At 43.4% G+C, this 14,548-nt stretch overlaps 1 protein-coding gene and 1 long non-coding RNA gene across 14 annotated transcripts in view; one reads left to right on the top strand and one right to left on the bottom strand.

Moving 5' to 3' along the window:
- The window catches only part of LOC126512158 (uncharacterized), a 20,555-nt gene extending 12,117 nt beyond the window's left edge, over window positions 1–8,438 (bottom strand). The window contains exons 1-2 of the long non-coding RNA XR_007594934.1: window positions 8,349–8,438; window positions 6,878–6,958 (exon numbers count right to left, since the gene is read on the bottom strand). This is a non-coding gene — a long non-coding RNA (uncharacterized lncRNA). The remainder of the gene's footprint in view (window positions 1–6,877; window positions 6,959–8,348) is intronic.
- The window catches only part of Kalrn (kalirin RhoGEF kinase), a 603,131-nt gene that overhangs the window by 308,321 nt on the left and 280,262 nt on the right, over window positions 1–14,548 (top strand). For 10 of the 13 annotated variants that reach the window (XM_050159713.1, XM_050159712.1, XM_050159715.1 and 7 more), the window contains exons 11-12: window positions 7,846–8,037; window positions 13,861–14,069. In XM_050159713.1, the coding sequence (XP_050015670.1) occupies window positions 7,846–8,037; window positions 13,861–14,069 (401 nt within the window). The remainder of the gene's footprint in view (window positions 1–7,845; window positions 8,038–13,860; window positions 14,070–14,548) is intronic. The other 3 variants (XM_050159714.1, XM_050159724.1, XM_050159723.1) reach the window with 1 other exon arrangement.

Here is a 14,548-nt window from a genome sequence, read left to right as displayed (position 1 = left end):
CCCAGGATAGCCAAAACAATCTTATACAATAAAGGAACGTCTGGAGGCATTACCATCCCTGACTTCAAACTCTATTACAGAGCTACAGTATTGAAAACAGCTTGGTATTGGCATAAAAACAGAGAAGTCGACCAATGGAATCGAATAGAAGACTCTGACTTTAACCCACAAACATATGAACACCTGATTTTCGATAAAGGAGCTAAAAGTATACAATGGAGAAAAGAGAGCATCTTCAACAAATTGTGCTGGCAAAACTGGATGTCAATCTGTAGAAGAATGAAAATAGACCCATATCTATCACCATGCACAAAACTCAAGTCCAAGTGGGTGAAAGACCTCAATATCAGTCCAAACACACTGAACCTGATTGAAGGGACTTGATTGTTTTATCCAGCATGACAGTTCTGTTTTAGGCTATGGTATTTTGACAGTTGGTACTTAATGTGGGTTTAAGTCTCTTATCTTGTTTTTTATTCCATTTGGTTATGTCTATTATTGGTGATCATGTTGCCTTTCCCTCCTCAGTTTTGCCTTTTGCTTGGATGAATTGAATATTTTCGATGATGGATGTTATCTTCTTTGTTAGCTTCCTAACATTTTGAATAGTTGCTTTGAGTAGGTAGGATTTTAACTTATCACAGTTATTTACAAGTGACGCCATTTTTACATTGCACGCTTCCATTACCTTCTAGAACTTTGTGCTATTGTTGTCAGATATTTTACATGTACTTACACTATAAATCCCACACTGGTTTGCTAATTGTTTTTGCTTTAACAGTGAATTATAAGCAAAAGATATTTAAGTGGTAGTAAAAAGACACATTTATTAGTGTAGTTAGTATTACCAGTGCTCTTCATTCTTGGATATAAAGGTATAAATACAGTTTCCCATATATAACACCATTTTTCTTTCTTCTGAAAAATTTCCTTTATTTATTTTTTGTGTGTATGCATGATGTGTGGGTGCGTGCGTGTGTGTGTGTGTGTGTGTATACATGCACATTCATGTGTAGATACAGGTACATGCTGAATTACACATGTGGAGGTCAGAAGACATTTCAGATGTTGCCTCTCACCCTTCCACCTTGTCTGAGATACTCTGTCCACTGTTACATACACCACACTAGTTGGTCCCAAGCTCCTACAGATGCTCCTGTTTACTTCTTCAATCCCCCACCCGTCGCTGCTGCACTGTGGAGTTTTCAGTTTGAATGATCACTTTGAGGCTTAAAGTTAATTATAAATGTCTAGCCAGTAGCTCAGGCTTGTTACTAGCTAACTCTTGCATTTAAATTAACCCATATTTCTTATCTATGCTTTGCTACATGGCTTGGTACTTTTTTGTAGTATGGCGTGTCCAGCTTGCTCTTCTCTCTGCTTTTGCTAGTGATTTCTCTGACTCCACCCTTCTTCCTCCCAGCATTCTCAGTTTAGCTCTCCTCTTAATCTTATACTGTTTATAAAGAAGCCAGCCAGCTTCTTAATTAAGCCAAACACAGCAACATATATTCATTCACACAGTGCAAAGGAATATTCCACAGCAGTGACTGTGTATGGCAGTGGGAGGTATTTGAGGAGAGGGTGCATAAGTGGAGACCAGAGGTCAATATTGGGTGTGTTCCCCTCCAATGTTCTCCATTCTATTTTTAAGACAGGATTTCACATTGAATCTGGAGCTTCTGATTGGTCAATGAGGCCCAGCACTATTTCTGGCTCTGCTGCCCAGAACTGGGGTATTTAGATGCACATTGCCACACCCAAATTTTTACCTGGGTCTTAAGCTCAGGTCCTCATGCTTGCACTGAGCCCATCTCCCCAACTTTTCAATAGTTTCTACTGTTACGTTTTCAAGTTCAGTAAGTTTGTCTTCTGCAGTTGTCTAATCTGCTGCTAATGTGACCCAGTGCCTTTGCTGTCACTAAGAGTAAAATGTTAAACTGCTCTATGTCTTGTCTTCTATGTTCTGGATATGTGAAATGCGTGGACAGCGGATTATTTTTATTTATCATTTTTTACTATTTTTAACATATGTAAATTCTGTGTCTGTTTTGAGTGATGTATTTTTTTCTTCACATGGGTTGTTTTCCACATTGTTTTTTGCAGGCCTGCTGACTTTTTTCTTCCTCTTTTCTATGCTAGACAGTGTGAAATTTGCCTTGGCCTTTGCTGAGTATTTTTAGTTTTATAAATCTCTTAAGTTCTCTGGGAAGTTAAGTGGCTTGGGAAAAGTTTGATCCTTTTAAGCCTTAAAATTTGATAAGCAAGACCAAAGCAGTGTGTAAGTTTACCTGTTCAAAGCAAGACCTACTGAGTACCAATATCCTGTGAGTCCAGAGGGTTTAGGGCTGAGTGGTAGGAACAGAGACTATGCCTAGCCCTGTGTGAATCCTGGGTACCATTGTCCAGTCCCTTTTGGTGATCTCTTTTTTAGCCTCAAGTACCTTCATGTGCAGAGATTGATCCATCCAGAAAGGGTAAAGAAGGAGCAGATTTTATTTTCATCTGTAAAGCGCTATCCCAGTGTAAGGTTTGTGGCATGATCTTGATTGTTACAGTTCATAATCAAACTTATCAACAAGTCTGCTCTCCCAGTGCCCATATTTCCGTGGCTTCTTTCACCTCGGTGCATGTACTCCTTTGCGTATTGTCCTTCAAATCATGTTGGTTCCAGCTGTGGGGCCAATAGTCATGAAGTGTCAGGGAGGTATCCCTTACTGGTCCTCCACCTGGCCTGCGTTCCAGGATGCACTAGTACTTTTGAATAAAAAGAAGTCCTTCTAGGCCTCGTACCTTCTCCTCCCAAAGAACTAGTTCTGTATTACCAAGGAAACTGACTCTTAATTACACACAGGTTTTCATCCAGTATCTCTTCCACCCCTTGCTTTTAAAAGGCGTATCTGCCCTGTCCCAAGAAATCGGAAGCAATGTCTGTGCTGCTGGAGTTCCTGTAGTTGTCGATAAATTGCCTAGAATGCTTCATTGCATCCCTAGGGAGCAAACAAAAAGGTAACGAGGCAAGACTCTAGGAGTTAGCCGAACATAGATTTAAGAGCTAAATTATGGGGACTATTTTACCTGTCTGATGCAGAGAGGAAGTGGGAGCAATAAAAGAGCCTGTAACCAACTGAATGATCCAAATCTGTGACTCAGGGGCTCTGGCTACCAGAAGCCCTCTATGAAAGACCCAACAGCTGAGAGATCAAAATCCCAGCCCTGAATGACTTTTTGGCATGCCAGGTGGGAAACATAGGCAAGGGCTCAAGGCCAAGGCATGGTTCTAAGACTGGGGCACTGATACATGCCAACAGTTGTGTCAGAATGAGGTCAAGTCTGGCCCGGGGCAGTACCCATTGTTGACTTGATGAGAAGGTAAGCTTAAGTCTCTTGTCAATACTTGTCCCGATTTCGGGTCAGTGTATGTCTTTGGTAATATTTCAGTTGATATCTTCTAAACAGGTTCTTATTTCAAGAATGAACCAGGTGATAGGATCAGCTAGTTGAGAATGAACAACAAAACATGGGTTTTAACACGTAAAGTCTTATATCAGATAATTTATGGAGATCAGAGTAGAATATTAGAATTGGTGAGGATTGATTGATTTATTAATTTATTCACTAATATTTATGGAACACTTTGTTGGTGCTAAGTAATAAAAAAAAAAGATGGAAGACATCATCTGGACCTAAGCAAGGGAGAATATGGCAGGTACCATAGGAGTGAGGGACGGTATAGATCACTTTTTCAGAAGCCCAGAAAAGGACTTGTATTTCAGCCTCCAGAAAAACAGTAGGTATAAGGGAGGACTTCCTAGAGGAAGTGATGCTGAGGCAGGGTATTAAGAGGGGAGTGAGAGTCAGTCAGGTAGAAAAACAAAGGACGTGCATCTCGACCAGAAGAAATAGATGCTACCACCACAAGTGGTCATTGTCAGCGGTTTTGGAAAGGCAAGCAGTTTATCTACAGATTGTTTATAGGAGGGTGATGTGCATTAACGCAGAAGGGGAAAACCAGGGTTGGATGAAGAAAGGCCCCACATGCCATGCTAAGGCATCTGTCCCACGGGGATGGGAAACCACTAAACTCTTTTAAGTAGGCAGGAGATCTGCTGGGTTGAATTTGAGAAGCTCTTTCAGGTAATAGTCGGGGAAAAGGTTAGGCACAGACCCAGCCGATTTTAGTTAGGTTGACTCGGCTATCTGGGCAATTCCACACTCACACGCCTCTATTCTTGTCCACTCCATAAACAGTTAGTAGATAGATACTCACTGTGGACCAGACCTAGTGTCTGGTCTAAGGGTGCTGAAGATGAATAAGATATAGAACCCTCCTTTACAGGGTTCATATGACAATACAAGGTGGCCTGGACACACGTGGTTCCTTTACTGTGTGATAATGGCTGTGGTACAGGATAAACATACAGTCCTCTAGGCAGGAAGAAAGTGTCTTGTTTCTGGACCTTCTTTCTCCTCTTTTGACAAGCCATAACCTATCCACAAATGCCTGCCTCTACTGTGGGAAAGACAGGGCAGGGTAATGCTGGTTCTACTGTTTTGAAGCTGTGTACCCTTAACCAGCAATTCCTTGTGGTTAATTCCCAAGTTATCGTGAGAATTAAAGGAGAACTATGTGTAAGATTTTAGGACAGTTCTTGGCAAGGTGAAAACACCTATTTACCCTAGCCATTCTTCTCCTTACTTGGTAGTCATCTTCGTCTTAGCACCTGTACCTTGTCAAGAAACTTCAGCCTCTCCCCCTCCTTCAGACAGAGGGCTGACCTCCAAAATATACAAGGAACTCAAGAAATTGGCCAGCAAAAGAGCAAATAATCCAATAAAAAATGAAGTATAGACCTAAACAGAGAACTCTCAACAGAGGAATCTAAAATGGCTGAAAGACACTTAAGGAAATGTTCAACATCCTTAGTCATCAGAGAAATGCGAATCAAAATAACTCTGAGATTCTATCTTACACCTGTAAGAATGGCCAAGATCAAAACCACTGATGACAACTTATGCTGGAGAGGTTGTGGGCTAAAGGAAACACTTCTGCATTGCTGGTGGGAATGCAAGCTGGTCCAGCCCCTTTGGATGTCAGTATGGTGATTTCTCAGAAAATTAGGGAACAACCAAGACCCAGTAATACCACTTTTGGGTATATATCCAAAGGATGCTAAATTGTGCCACAAAGACATGTGCTCAACTATGTTCATAGCAGCATTGTTTGTCATAGCCAGAACCTGGAAAAAAACTAAATGCCCCTCGACCAAAGAATGGATAAGGAAAATGTGGTACATTTACACAATGGAGTACTACACAGCAGAAAAAATAACAGCTTGAATTTTGCAGGCAAATGGATGGAGCTAGAAAACATTATTTTGAGTGAGGTAACCCAGACACAGAAAGACAATTATCACATGTACTTATTCGTAAGTGCTTTTTAAACATAAAGCAAAGAAAACCAGCCCACAAATCACAATCCCAGAGAACTTAGACAACAATGCAGACACTAAGAGAGATTTACATAGATCTAATCTACATGGGAAGTAGAAAAAGACAAGATCTCCCAAGTAAATTGGGAGCATGGGGACCTTGGAGGAGGGTTGAAGGGGAGAGGAGAGGCAGGGAGGGGAGCAGAGAAAAATGTAGAGCTTAATAAAAATCAATTAAAAAAAAGAAACACCAGCCCCCAGTTATCTGTTATGCTGGTGCCTTGTTTATGTGCTGTTTCTCTCCACGGTGACTTTATTCTCCTAGAATGAAGTAGATGTCACATGCTTCTGTCCTCCTAGGATGCTTGTAATGCTGCTAGTATTAAAGTGACCAGCCGGCCTGTTTTTCCCTAGAATTAGAAGGTTTCTGGGGACCAGAACTGTCTGTGCTAAAACCAGTAAAACCTTTTGCAAACAAGGATGCACTGGGCACCCTACATGAAACAGGTGCTTCCACTTTGCTTTGCTTCTCCCCATCTTATTGGTTTTAAATCCAACTTATAAACACACTTATTTCAGCCAGGCAGTGGTGGCTCATGTCTTTAATTCCAGCACTCGGGAGACAGAGTCAGGCAGATCTCTGAGTTCGAGGCCAGCCTGGTCTAAAAAGTGAGTTCCAGGACAGCCAGAGCTACACAGAGAAATCCTTACTGAAAACCAAACCAAACCAAACAAAAACAACAAACAAGCAAAAAAAAAAAAAAACACATTTATTTTGTGAGCTTTGCAACAAAATGTTATTTAGTGGATTAAATGTAGAGTTCTAACTTCAAGTTTCTTTGTACTTCTGAGATTCTCTAGGGTTCAAGGCAGGAATTTAAGAATTCTTGAAAAAAATCTTCCTCAAGAAATATAGGTCTATTGGATTGGATATTGTGTCCAACACCCTAAGAAACTATTTTTTTAGACTTGGTCCACTAACTCAGAGGCCTCCCTTACCTCTCCCCCTCATCTCTGCCTTTCTCCAGTGGCTCTGAACGGCTTCTTTCATTTGCTGTCTAGAGTGAACATTCTTTAGGTTTGGGGAGAGGAGCCCCTTTCTTTACATTAGGCTAGTCTGTTTGTTGTTGCTTTTTCATGAATTGCCTAGCTGGCACAAATGATTTTTCCTTTGAACCCTATCTGGCTGACATTAGGACAATGCTTGCCTTGGGCCATTGCTGCCCCAACTGTATTTCTTAAGAATGTCTTGGGACTTCTCTGGGAATTCCTAATCACCAGCTTGGTGTTTTCAGCAGTGGAGAGGCTGGGTCAGTAGCCTTCTGAGGGCCATCCTTGGCGTTAGTTTCTAGGCCATAATTCATCCCTTGACACTCAGATCCCCAGGGAAGTCAAAACCAGTTCTGTACAGTTTTGGCTGTCGCCTCTTTTGAATCTCGACTCACCTTGTATTTGCTGGTGACTTCTACTTCTAGGTCCTCATAGCCAGTCAGCACCAGTTCCTGGTCATAGGGCAGTGTGCCGACCTGGGGGAGATGGGTAAATTTATGTGTGTCAGAGTCACAGACTGGATGTCAGAATGGTATTAAGAGTAAACCAATGAGGAAGAGTTGTGTTCATGACACACAATGTAATAACTACTTTAAAAGCTCTGGCTGCCGTCGTGATGAGCAATAATTGCAAGTGGCTTGTCTTTTTAAACGCTTGTGAGAATACCACCCTGTGTACAGACAGTGTCGGAGGCATGAGTGCACCTGTGTGTGCATGGGACACAGTAGCTCATGATAGTCAAGTCCACCAGATTCCCTCGCTAAGCAGCCGGCAAGCATGTACCCTTCACAGGCGCATAGGAGCTAATCTATATTTCCTCCCCCTGCCTGTGGCCTGCTTCCCTTACTTCCAAGGAGCTAGTTCTTTTCCCAAAGATAAACAGCAGAGTGGTGGGGAGCTGGGGGCGGGGGCAAAGCAAGCCTCCTAGTTGGTGTTTTCATGGCTCTCATACAGAAGCACAGAGCATCCTTGTGGATGTGCTATTTCTGACTCTGGCAGAAGCAGACTGAGATGTGAGGACCATGAAGGGGCTCTGTGAGGGGAATTAGGAGCAAAAGGGATATGGGGGTTTTCACAGGCCTCCCTTCTTATCTCTAGGAACGCTGCACCTCTGAGACATCCCAGATGCAGGCAAGGCTCCTAACCAGTGCCCGCTGTGTGTAGCAGCCCACTCCTTGCTTGCTAGGAGGCGAGGTGCCAGCTCCGCGCACTCAGAGTGGTGCCAGATCGAGGAGCTGTCGGCTCAGCGCCTCCCTCCGCCCTCTGTGCCCACTCTTCTGGGAGTCCCAGGGTGGGCTGTGAGAAGGCGCGAAGCTTCTTCCCTGGCTGCAAGTTGACTTTGCCTCACTGTTGTTGCTGGCAGAATACATACACCAATGCGGACAAGCTCCTAGAAGCAGCGGAGCAGCTGGCTCAGACTGGGGAATGTGATCCGGAGGAGATCTACAAGGCAGCCCGACACCTGGAGGTGCGCATCCAAGACTTCGTGCGCAGGGTGGAGCAGCGGAAGCTTCTCCTGGACATGTCAGTCTCCTTTCACACACACACCAAAGAGGTAAGGGGTGAGAAGCTGTGCTGCCCCCTGGGTGGGTGGGTTAGTTGGGCTTCCTGGGAAAGTGGACTGCACTCCTACCCAGTTTCCTAAGAGGCTATGGGATAGTAGCCTTTAAGCGTTCTGTGTCTGATAACCTGCTTTTAGGTCACTACCAAATCCTCTCCCATCCTCTCTAGAGAAGGAAGAGCGATAGAGGCAGGTGGTTTTAGGGACTTAAACTGGAACGTTCTGCCCGCAGCTCAAGGAATTCCAAAACCTTTGGTATAGAAATAGGAGGTGAAAGAGGAGCTATAAGAACAAAAATGTCCTACCATATAACCTGTTTCTCTTCGTTGCTTCTTCCTGTCAGAAATCAATTGCGGTACTTTGATCAGGTGTCTTGCTACCAGCAAGGAGCATTTCGACTTTGCAAGTATATTCTGACATTACAGGTTTCTTAAAATAAAAATGTTATTACAGTTATTGGGGGGGTAGAACACTGTGTGTACCATTGCATAACTATGGAGGTCAGGGGTCATCCTGCCCCAGTTAACTCTTTCCATCCAGCACGTGGGTCCTGGGCTCAAACTCAGGTTATCAGGCTTGGAAGCAAACACTCCCACCCACCAAGCCATCTGTCTAGCTCTGTTTTACAGATCCTTTAAAACATTGAGTCTTCGCCATTAGGGTCTGTGGCTCAGGGTCAGGGAGGCGGGTATTGAAATTGATGTTTACGTTGTCTGGAACAGAGATGATGGGCAGTAAGGGAAGTGGGACTGAGTTGTCCCTCGCATCATCTGGATAATTCCAAAACAGAATCATTCATCACTTGGAGAAAGGAGAGGGGAGTGGTTGGGGTGGGGGGCCTGCAAAGTGCTTGGCAGGGTGGAGGTCCCCTAGGAGGAGGAGGTGGCAAGCCTGTGATTGCTTTCCATTTCTGATTACCAAGGGGCACTCTGCCACTGAGTAAGTGGACAGGAAGGAGGTCCATTTAGCATCTCGTGTGGTAGCATCCTTGGCATAGGAACTCTTGTTTATGTTCCCCTAGGAATTCATTTTAATAGGGCATTAATTAAGGTTTGATTGCTGCTCAGGAAGAAAAGTAACCCCACTTAATTAAGTTGATTTTTTTTTTTTTTTTGGTTTGGGAAGCGCGTTAAGAAGCCAACACCAATCCATGGGCTCTTCTGACACTTGTCAGAACCACTGTGGGTCGTTGCAGTGCCTATCAGGGAAAAGCATGCAAAGATAATGTTTTCTAAACTGAGATTCTCTGGGTAGATCAAGGCCGGGTGAGCTCACAGAAGGTGGCTCTGCTTCATCTCCAGGGGGCCCACAGTCACTTTCAGATGAGTGTCTGTAAAGCAAGGGGATTAACTCTAATCCGGGACTTCCTGCCTGGTTGTCAGCTTGCTTGACTCTCAATGACAATCTCAGAAATCAAAGGCATGAGGATGCCCTCCTCATTAAGAGCCTTTGGGTAAAGCAATGGAGTGTGGATGAGGAGAGTCACACTCCTCCAGAGCAGGGTTGTGGCCTGTTTGGAGGCTGTCTGCCACCAGTTCCCATGGCAGTGATACTCCCCCCACCCACCCCCACCCCCGCGGCAACCTCGTCTTGGGAGCGCTATCTAGCTGCATGGCCTGGCTTCTGTAAGTGGAATCAGAAGACTGGGATTCTGTTCCAGATCCTCTTAGGAAGCTTCTTGAACTTGTGCAGGTCTCTTGTGTCCCCAGCCCTAGATTCCCTTCTTTATGAAATAATTTAAACAGACTTGGTGCTCTAAGTTCTACCATAAGTCCAAATTCTCCTTCTGTTTGTTTCATTTTTCTCTTCCCCATTATATGTTGATAATAATAATTAATAATCATAAGTAAGCCTGAAGTATTATAGGTGATTTTCCTCATCTAAGGTTTGACTCATTGTAAGTACAAACATTGTAAGTGTGTACTGGGCTCTGGTGTTGTTAAATACCTGCTACTAGCCAAATACATCACCTTGTATAATCTTCGTGATAACTTATAGATTTTATTAGCCATAATCTCAAATGAGGAATGTTAAGGAAGAGACTTGTCTAAGGTTATATAGTGTCTCAGTAGTACAGCTGAGGCTTCAAGCACCTTCTGAACTCCTGCTCAACATACCAGATGCCAAAATCTGAAATGACAGTGTGAGAGATTTGGCATCTTCACAGCATTTTGGATTTCAGATTTGTGAATTAATGTGCAAACAGTCTGTAGCTGTCTTTTTCTTCCTCATCTCCACCTCTCCTCTGTTCCTCCTCCTCCTCTTCCTCTTCCTCCTCCTCCTTTACAGGGTCTTGATGAGGAAGTAGGTCATGACTGAGAAATGTAGACCTGCTAGCGTTCTTTGACAACAGGATCCTAGTGGTCTCACCAAAAACAAGGAAACAGGAGAGAGAGGGACACCCATACTGCCACACGCATTTTCATTCACCCCAGTTTTTTGATTTCGTCTCTCTGGACAATAAAAATAAAGGGTGCGGGGTGAGGAATCTGAACCTCCAGCAGGAGCTTTCCTAAGGACCTGCCTAGCAGGCAGCGTGCATTGTGGGTGGATAGGTGGGCACAAGCTCCCCTGTTCTGATGAAGGACTCCTGGGGTTCGATCCTCCAGGCTGATTTATGCCTCTCAAGACTGGCCACCTCACAAACCTTGTAAGTAAGCCCCTTCCTTGGTGCCGGGGCCATTCACCCTTGACTCCTGCTTGTCTCTAAGACAAACATCTACTCGTATACTTATTTCTTAGAGGATCCTGGCTTGCCACTGCTGTCCCCTCCTTCCCTCCTTCTGTGAATTATAGTTACTGAAGGAACACCTGCTCAGCTTTGCTCTGGGGCCCTGAGCAGCCCTGGTGCTCTTGCAGGTCCCCTCTGCTTTGCTAAGGCCAGCTCCTTCCAGCTTACTTCCCCCCTTTTCTTCCTTTCTTCCTCTGATCATTTGTTAAAGGTTTGCCCTAGTGCTGACATATAATAGAATGTTATCATGGGATATAAGCTTTATGGAATAGAAACTCCATTTATGGGAGATTTCTGTGTGAGAAATGAATGTCCACCTTAACCTTAGAGTCCCTATGACTCTGCAGACCAAAGTTCATAATTTTACCTCTGTCTGCTTCCCACATCAAAAGGTTTACTCTAATTAGGATCAGAGAGGAAATAGGGGATATGAAAAAGATAACATTTAATCTCACTTCTTCCTCAGATTAAAGGTTTTTTTAAAGATCCTATTGTCCTTATTGTGTGAATTATTTCAACCACAGGATTCTGATGACTAAAATCATCTGCTCATTTCATTACAGTGTTATTCAGTCTTGAATAATTAGAGCGTACATAAATCTTTCACACTGCACGATTGGCTGAACAAATCATAGTACAACCAGTGTAATAAAGTATTACGTGGCCATTTGAGAACCCACATGGCCGAAGATTATTATATAACCCTCCAGTATGACCACAATTTTGATCACATATAATAAAGGCTATCAAGAAATTTAAGGCATTGTGCTTGATTCTTAAGAATTATGCTTGTAGACTGGAAAGATGTCTCGGTAGTTAAGAGGACATGTTGCTCTTTCAGAGACCCCAAGTTTGATTCTCAGCACCCATATTGGGTGGCTCCAGCTCTAAGAGATCTGACAACTTTTTCTAGCCTTTGTGGGCATCTGTATGCACATCCACATTCTCAGAAACATGGGCACACACATAAATTATAAAATAAATCCTTAATATCTATTTCTGTTTTTAATATGCAACCATGAATAATCCTGTTAGCAAGCACTTTGCATTTGTGGCACCCCTTAAAAATCACAACTTTTATTATTAATTTTTCTTAATTTAATTTTATTTCTGAGAACTTTATGAGTATTGCATCTATATCAAATCACATATTTTTAATAGTCACTTAAAGAGAAGAACTACTTGATAAAGAGAGATGACAGGAATATGTTTGGGTCCTTCTTATACACCCAGAGATCAGCACAGATTATACAAATCTTTAAGAATCTCCTTTTTCCCAGTCCACATGGGCAATAGGCAGGTTGCTGGTCTAGAGAGCTGGGGAAGGAAGTAATGTCCCAGACCACATCCTGAGACAAGGCCTCGGAGTCCAGGTCATCTGTCTGCAGAGGCTGTCCAGACAGAATTCTCTTTCCTTGCTGTGTTTCCATGGGAGTATTGTCATCCCTGGGCATTTAAAGTATCATTTGTTAGATTTTTTTTTGTAATAAGAATGAGTATTAAGTTAAATATGACCAGAGTAACGATATCAGTTCTTAATTAGACAGCTGTATTAAATGCCCACTTCATTTTGTGTCTTTCTTTGTGAAATCAGTCTGTACACCCTTTGTTTCTCATAGAAACCCATACATCACAAACACATATGTGCACGTTTGTTGACCCACCTTTCCTGGACTCAAACTACATCAGTTGAGTCTTCAGAAAGGATGATGGTTTCAAGAGCGAAACAAGGTCATCTGCCATCACAGCTACCAAACTGGCATGGTATTTATATAAGAAACTAAAGCTAGTGTCAGAAATTAAACAGAACAAAGAGAATAAAACAATCCCTTCCAAGTGGCTAAGGGTGAAGCTTGCCTGTGGAGATGATGCTACCTTTCAGCATCCCGAAAGATCACCACATGCAACCAACCCAGCAGCCAATCAGCAGGGAGAAGGGAGAATGTAAACCACTCATCCACAAACCTTATTACCACTATTGTCACCCCACCCTTCCCCATTTTTCTTCCTTGGCTATCCCCTTCCCTCCAGCTTTTCTTGGTTGCCCTTTTCTTTGGCACCCTGACAGTCATGAAGGACAGCAACTCTGGCCGACCATTTCTGGCTTCACTGGTTAAACCACTAAGGTTGACCTACGTTCACCACTAAAGGGCTCTCTTATCCTCTCTATCCTAACGAGGTCCCAGAGATTCCCAAATTAGTCCCATCCCATTGTGTATAGTGATTTTAGTTTAGAACCATGTGTGTTCTAGTAGAAAGAATGGACAGAGCAGGGACCATGTATTCAAGTAGGGAGCAATGGGCCATGATACAGCTCCATTAGATCCAGAGGTCTAGAAATAAAAAACACATTTTGCTAGGTGAGCAAGCAATTAATGAATAAGTTCTCAGTAATTCCTCTGATCCTTCATTGCTTCTGGGCTCATTTATTCAAAACACTAGGTTTGGCTTCTTTAAAGTTGTCTGTCTGCTCATGTCATCTTGACCCCATCTCAGCATCTTGAATAGAAGGTGGAAATGTCTTACACTCTCACTGAAATGCAGAGAAGCTGCACCTTTACTACCAACTTTCCAAATAAACTAACAATGGTAAAAAGAACAAGAGTTAGGCTACACTTCATCTCTACTTGGCTCTTACCAGGTGGTATCCTTTTGCATATTTGCAATATGATCAATTTCTATACAATATCTTGATCAATTTCCAGGAAGCAAGTCTCTAGATGCCTGGAGGAAGTGTGCAGAACCATCCACTTGCTCTTTTCTAAAAGATAAAATGTTCATCTACTCCAGTCTCCTATCCATCCTGGTCTCTCAAAGATGAGTAATTATTGATTTGCTCAAACAGGCTTGCAGGTTTCCCCAAAATATTTGGTTTTCCCATCCTTAGCAATATCAATACTCAAGAAGTGAACTTGGCAAAGATGGGTACCGAGTATCAGTGTAGAAACACACTCTGGCCCATAGGTATGCTGATGACGACAGCGGCTCCTGGTCTAGGATGTGACTCCTCTCCAGTTTTCGTTGCCCTCGCCCCGGATGACCTCTCTCTTCAGCCCTGAGTAGAGTCTTTGCTCTCTCCCACACAGCTGTGGACATGGATGGAAGACCTGCAGAAGGAGATGTTGGAGGACGTCTGTGCAGACTCTGTGGATGCGGTCCAGGAACTGATCAAGCAGTTCCAGCAGCAGCAGACCGCCACCCTGGATGCCACTCTCAATGTCATCAAGGAAGGCGAAGACCTGATACAGCAGCTCAGGTCAGCGCCTCCCTCCCTGGGGGAGCCCACCGAGGCCAGGTCAGCATGGGCAGTGATTTCCGGTGGGAAATACCTCGGGCTAGATACAAGATAAGTTCTGTCTCTGTCTTGACTCCACCACCGCCTGCTTTGTGGTCTTTGTGTGAGCTTCCATTGCTTTGTCTGCAAGACCTACAGATGCCTTTACCTCATCCAGCTTGAGTTTAGACCGAAGCGTTCAAAGAAAGTTCTAATGCTTCGGAGTATTATTTGATGATATTCAGCAATCGATAAAAAGAATGGCATTTTCATTAAGAATAATGACATATTTGGCCATGCAGAGAGATACACATTAGTAAATGCAGTGTTATCCAGCTGCTGCATCCAGCACAGCTCCAGGGATGGAGAATGAAGGGAACGAAGAAAAGGAGCTGGGGTCGAGTGAACTAGGGTCTTTGATGGAGATGTCTCAGCAGCCACTCTGGAAGCTCAGTGTGTTTATTTTATACGGTTCAACTTAGAAGTGGGGTTCTTCCAGA

Source organism: Alexandromys fortis, unplaced genomic scaffold, assembly GCF_014885135.2.
Source record: "Alexandromys fortis isolate MF-2015 unplaced genomic scaffold, M_Fortis_MF-2015_v1.1 scaffold_119, whole genome shotgun sequence".
Classification (NCBI taxonomy): domain Eukaryota; kingdom Metazoa; phylum Chordata; class Mammalia; order Rodentia; family Cricetidae; genus Alexandromys; species Alexandromys fortis.
The sequence above is the reverse complement of the archived record's forward strand: the minus strand, read 5'-3'. Positions and strand labels throughout refer to the sequence as shown.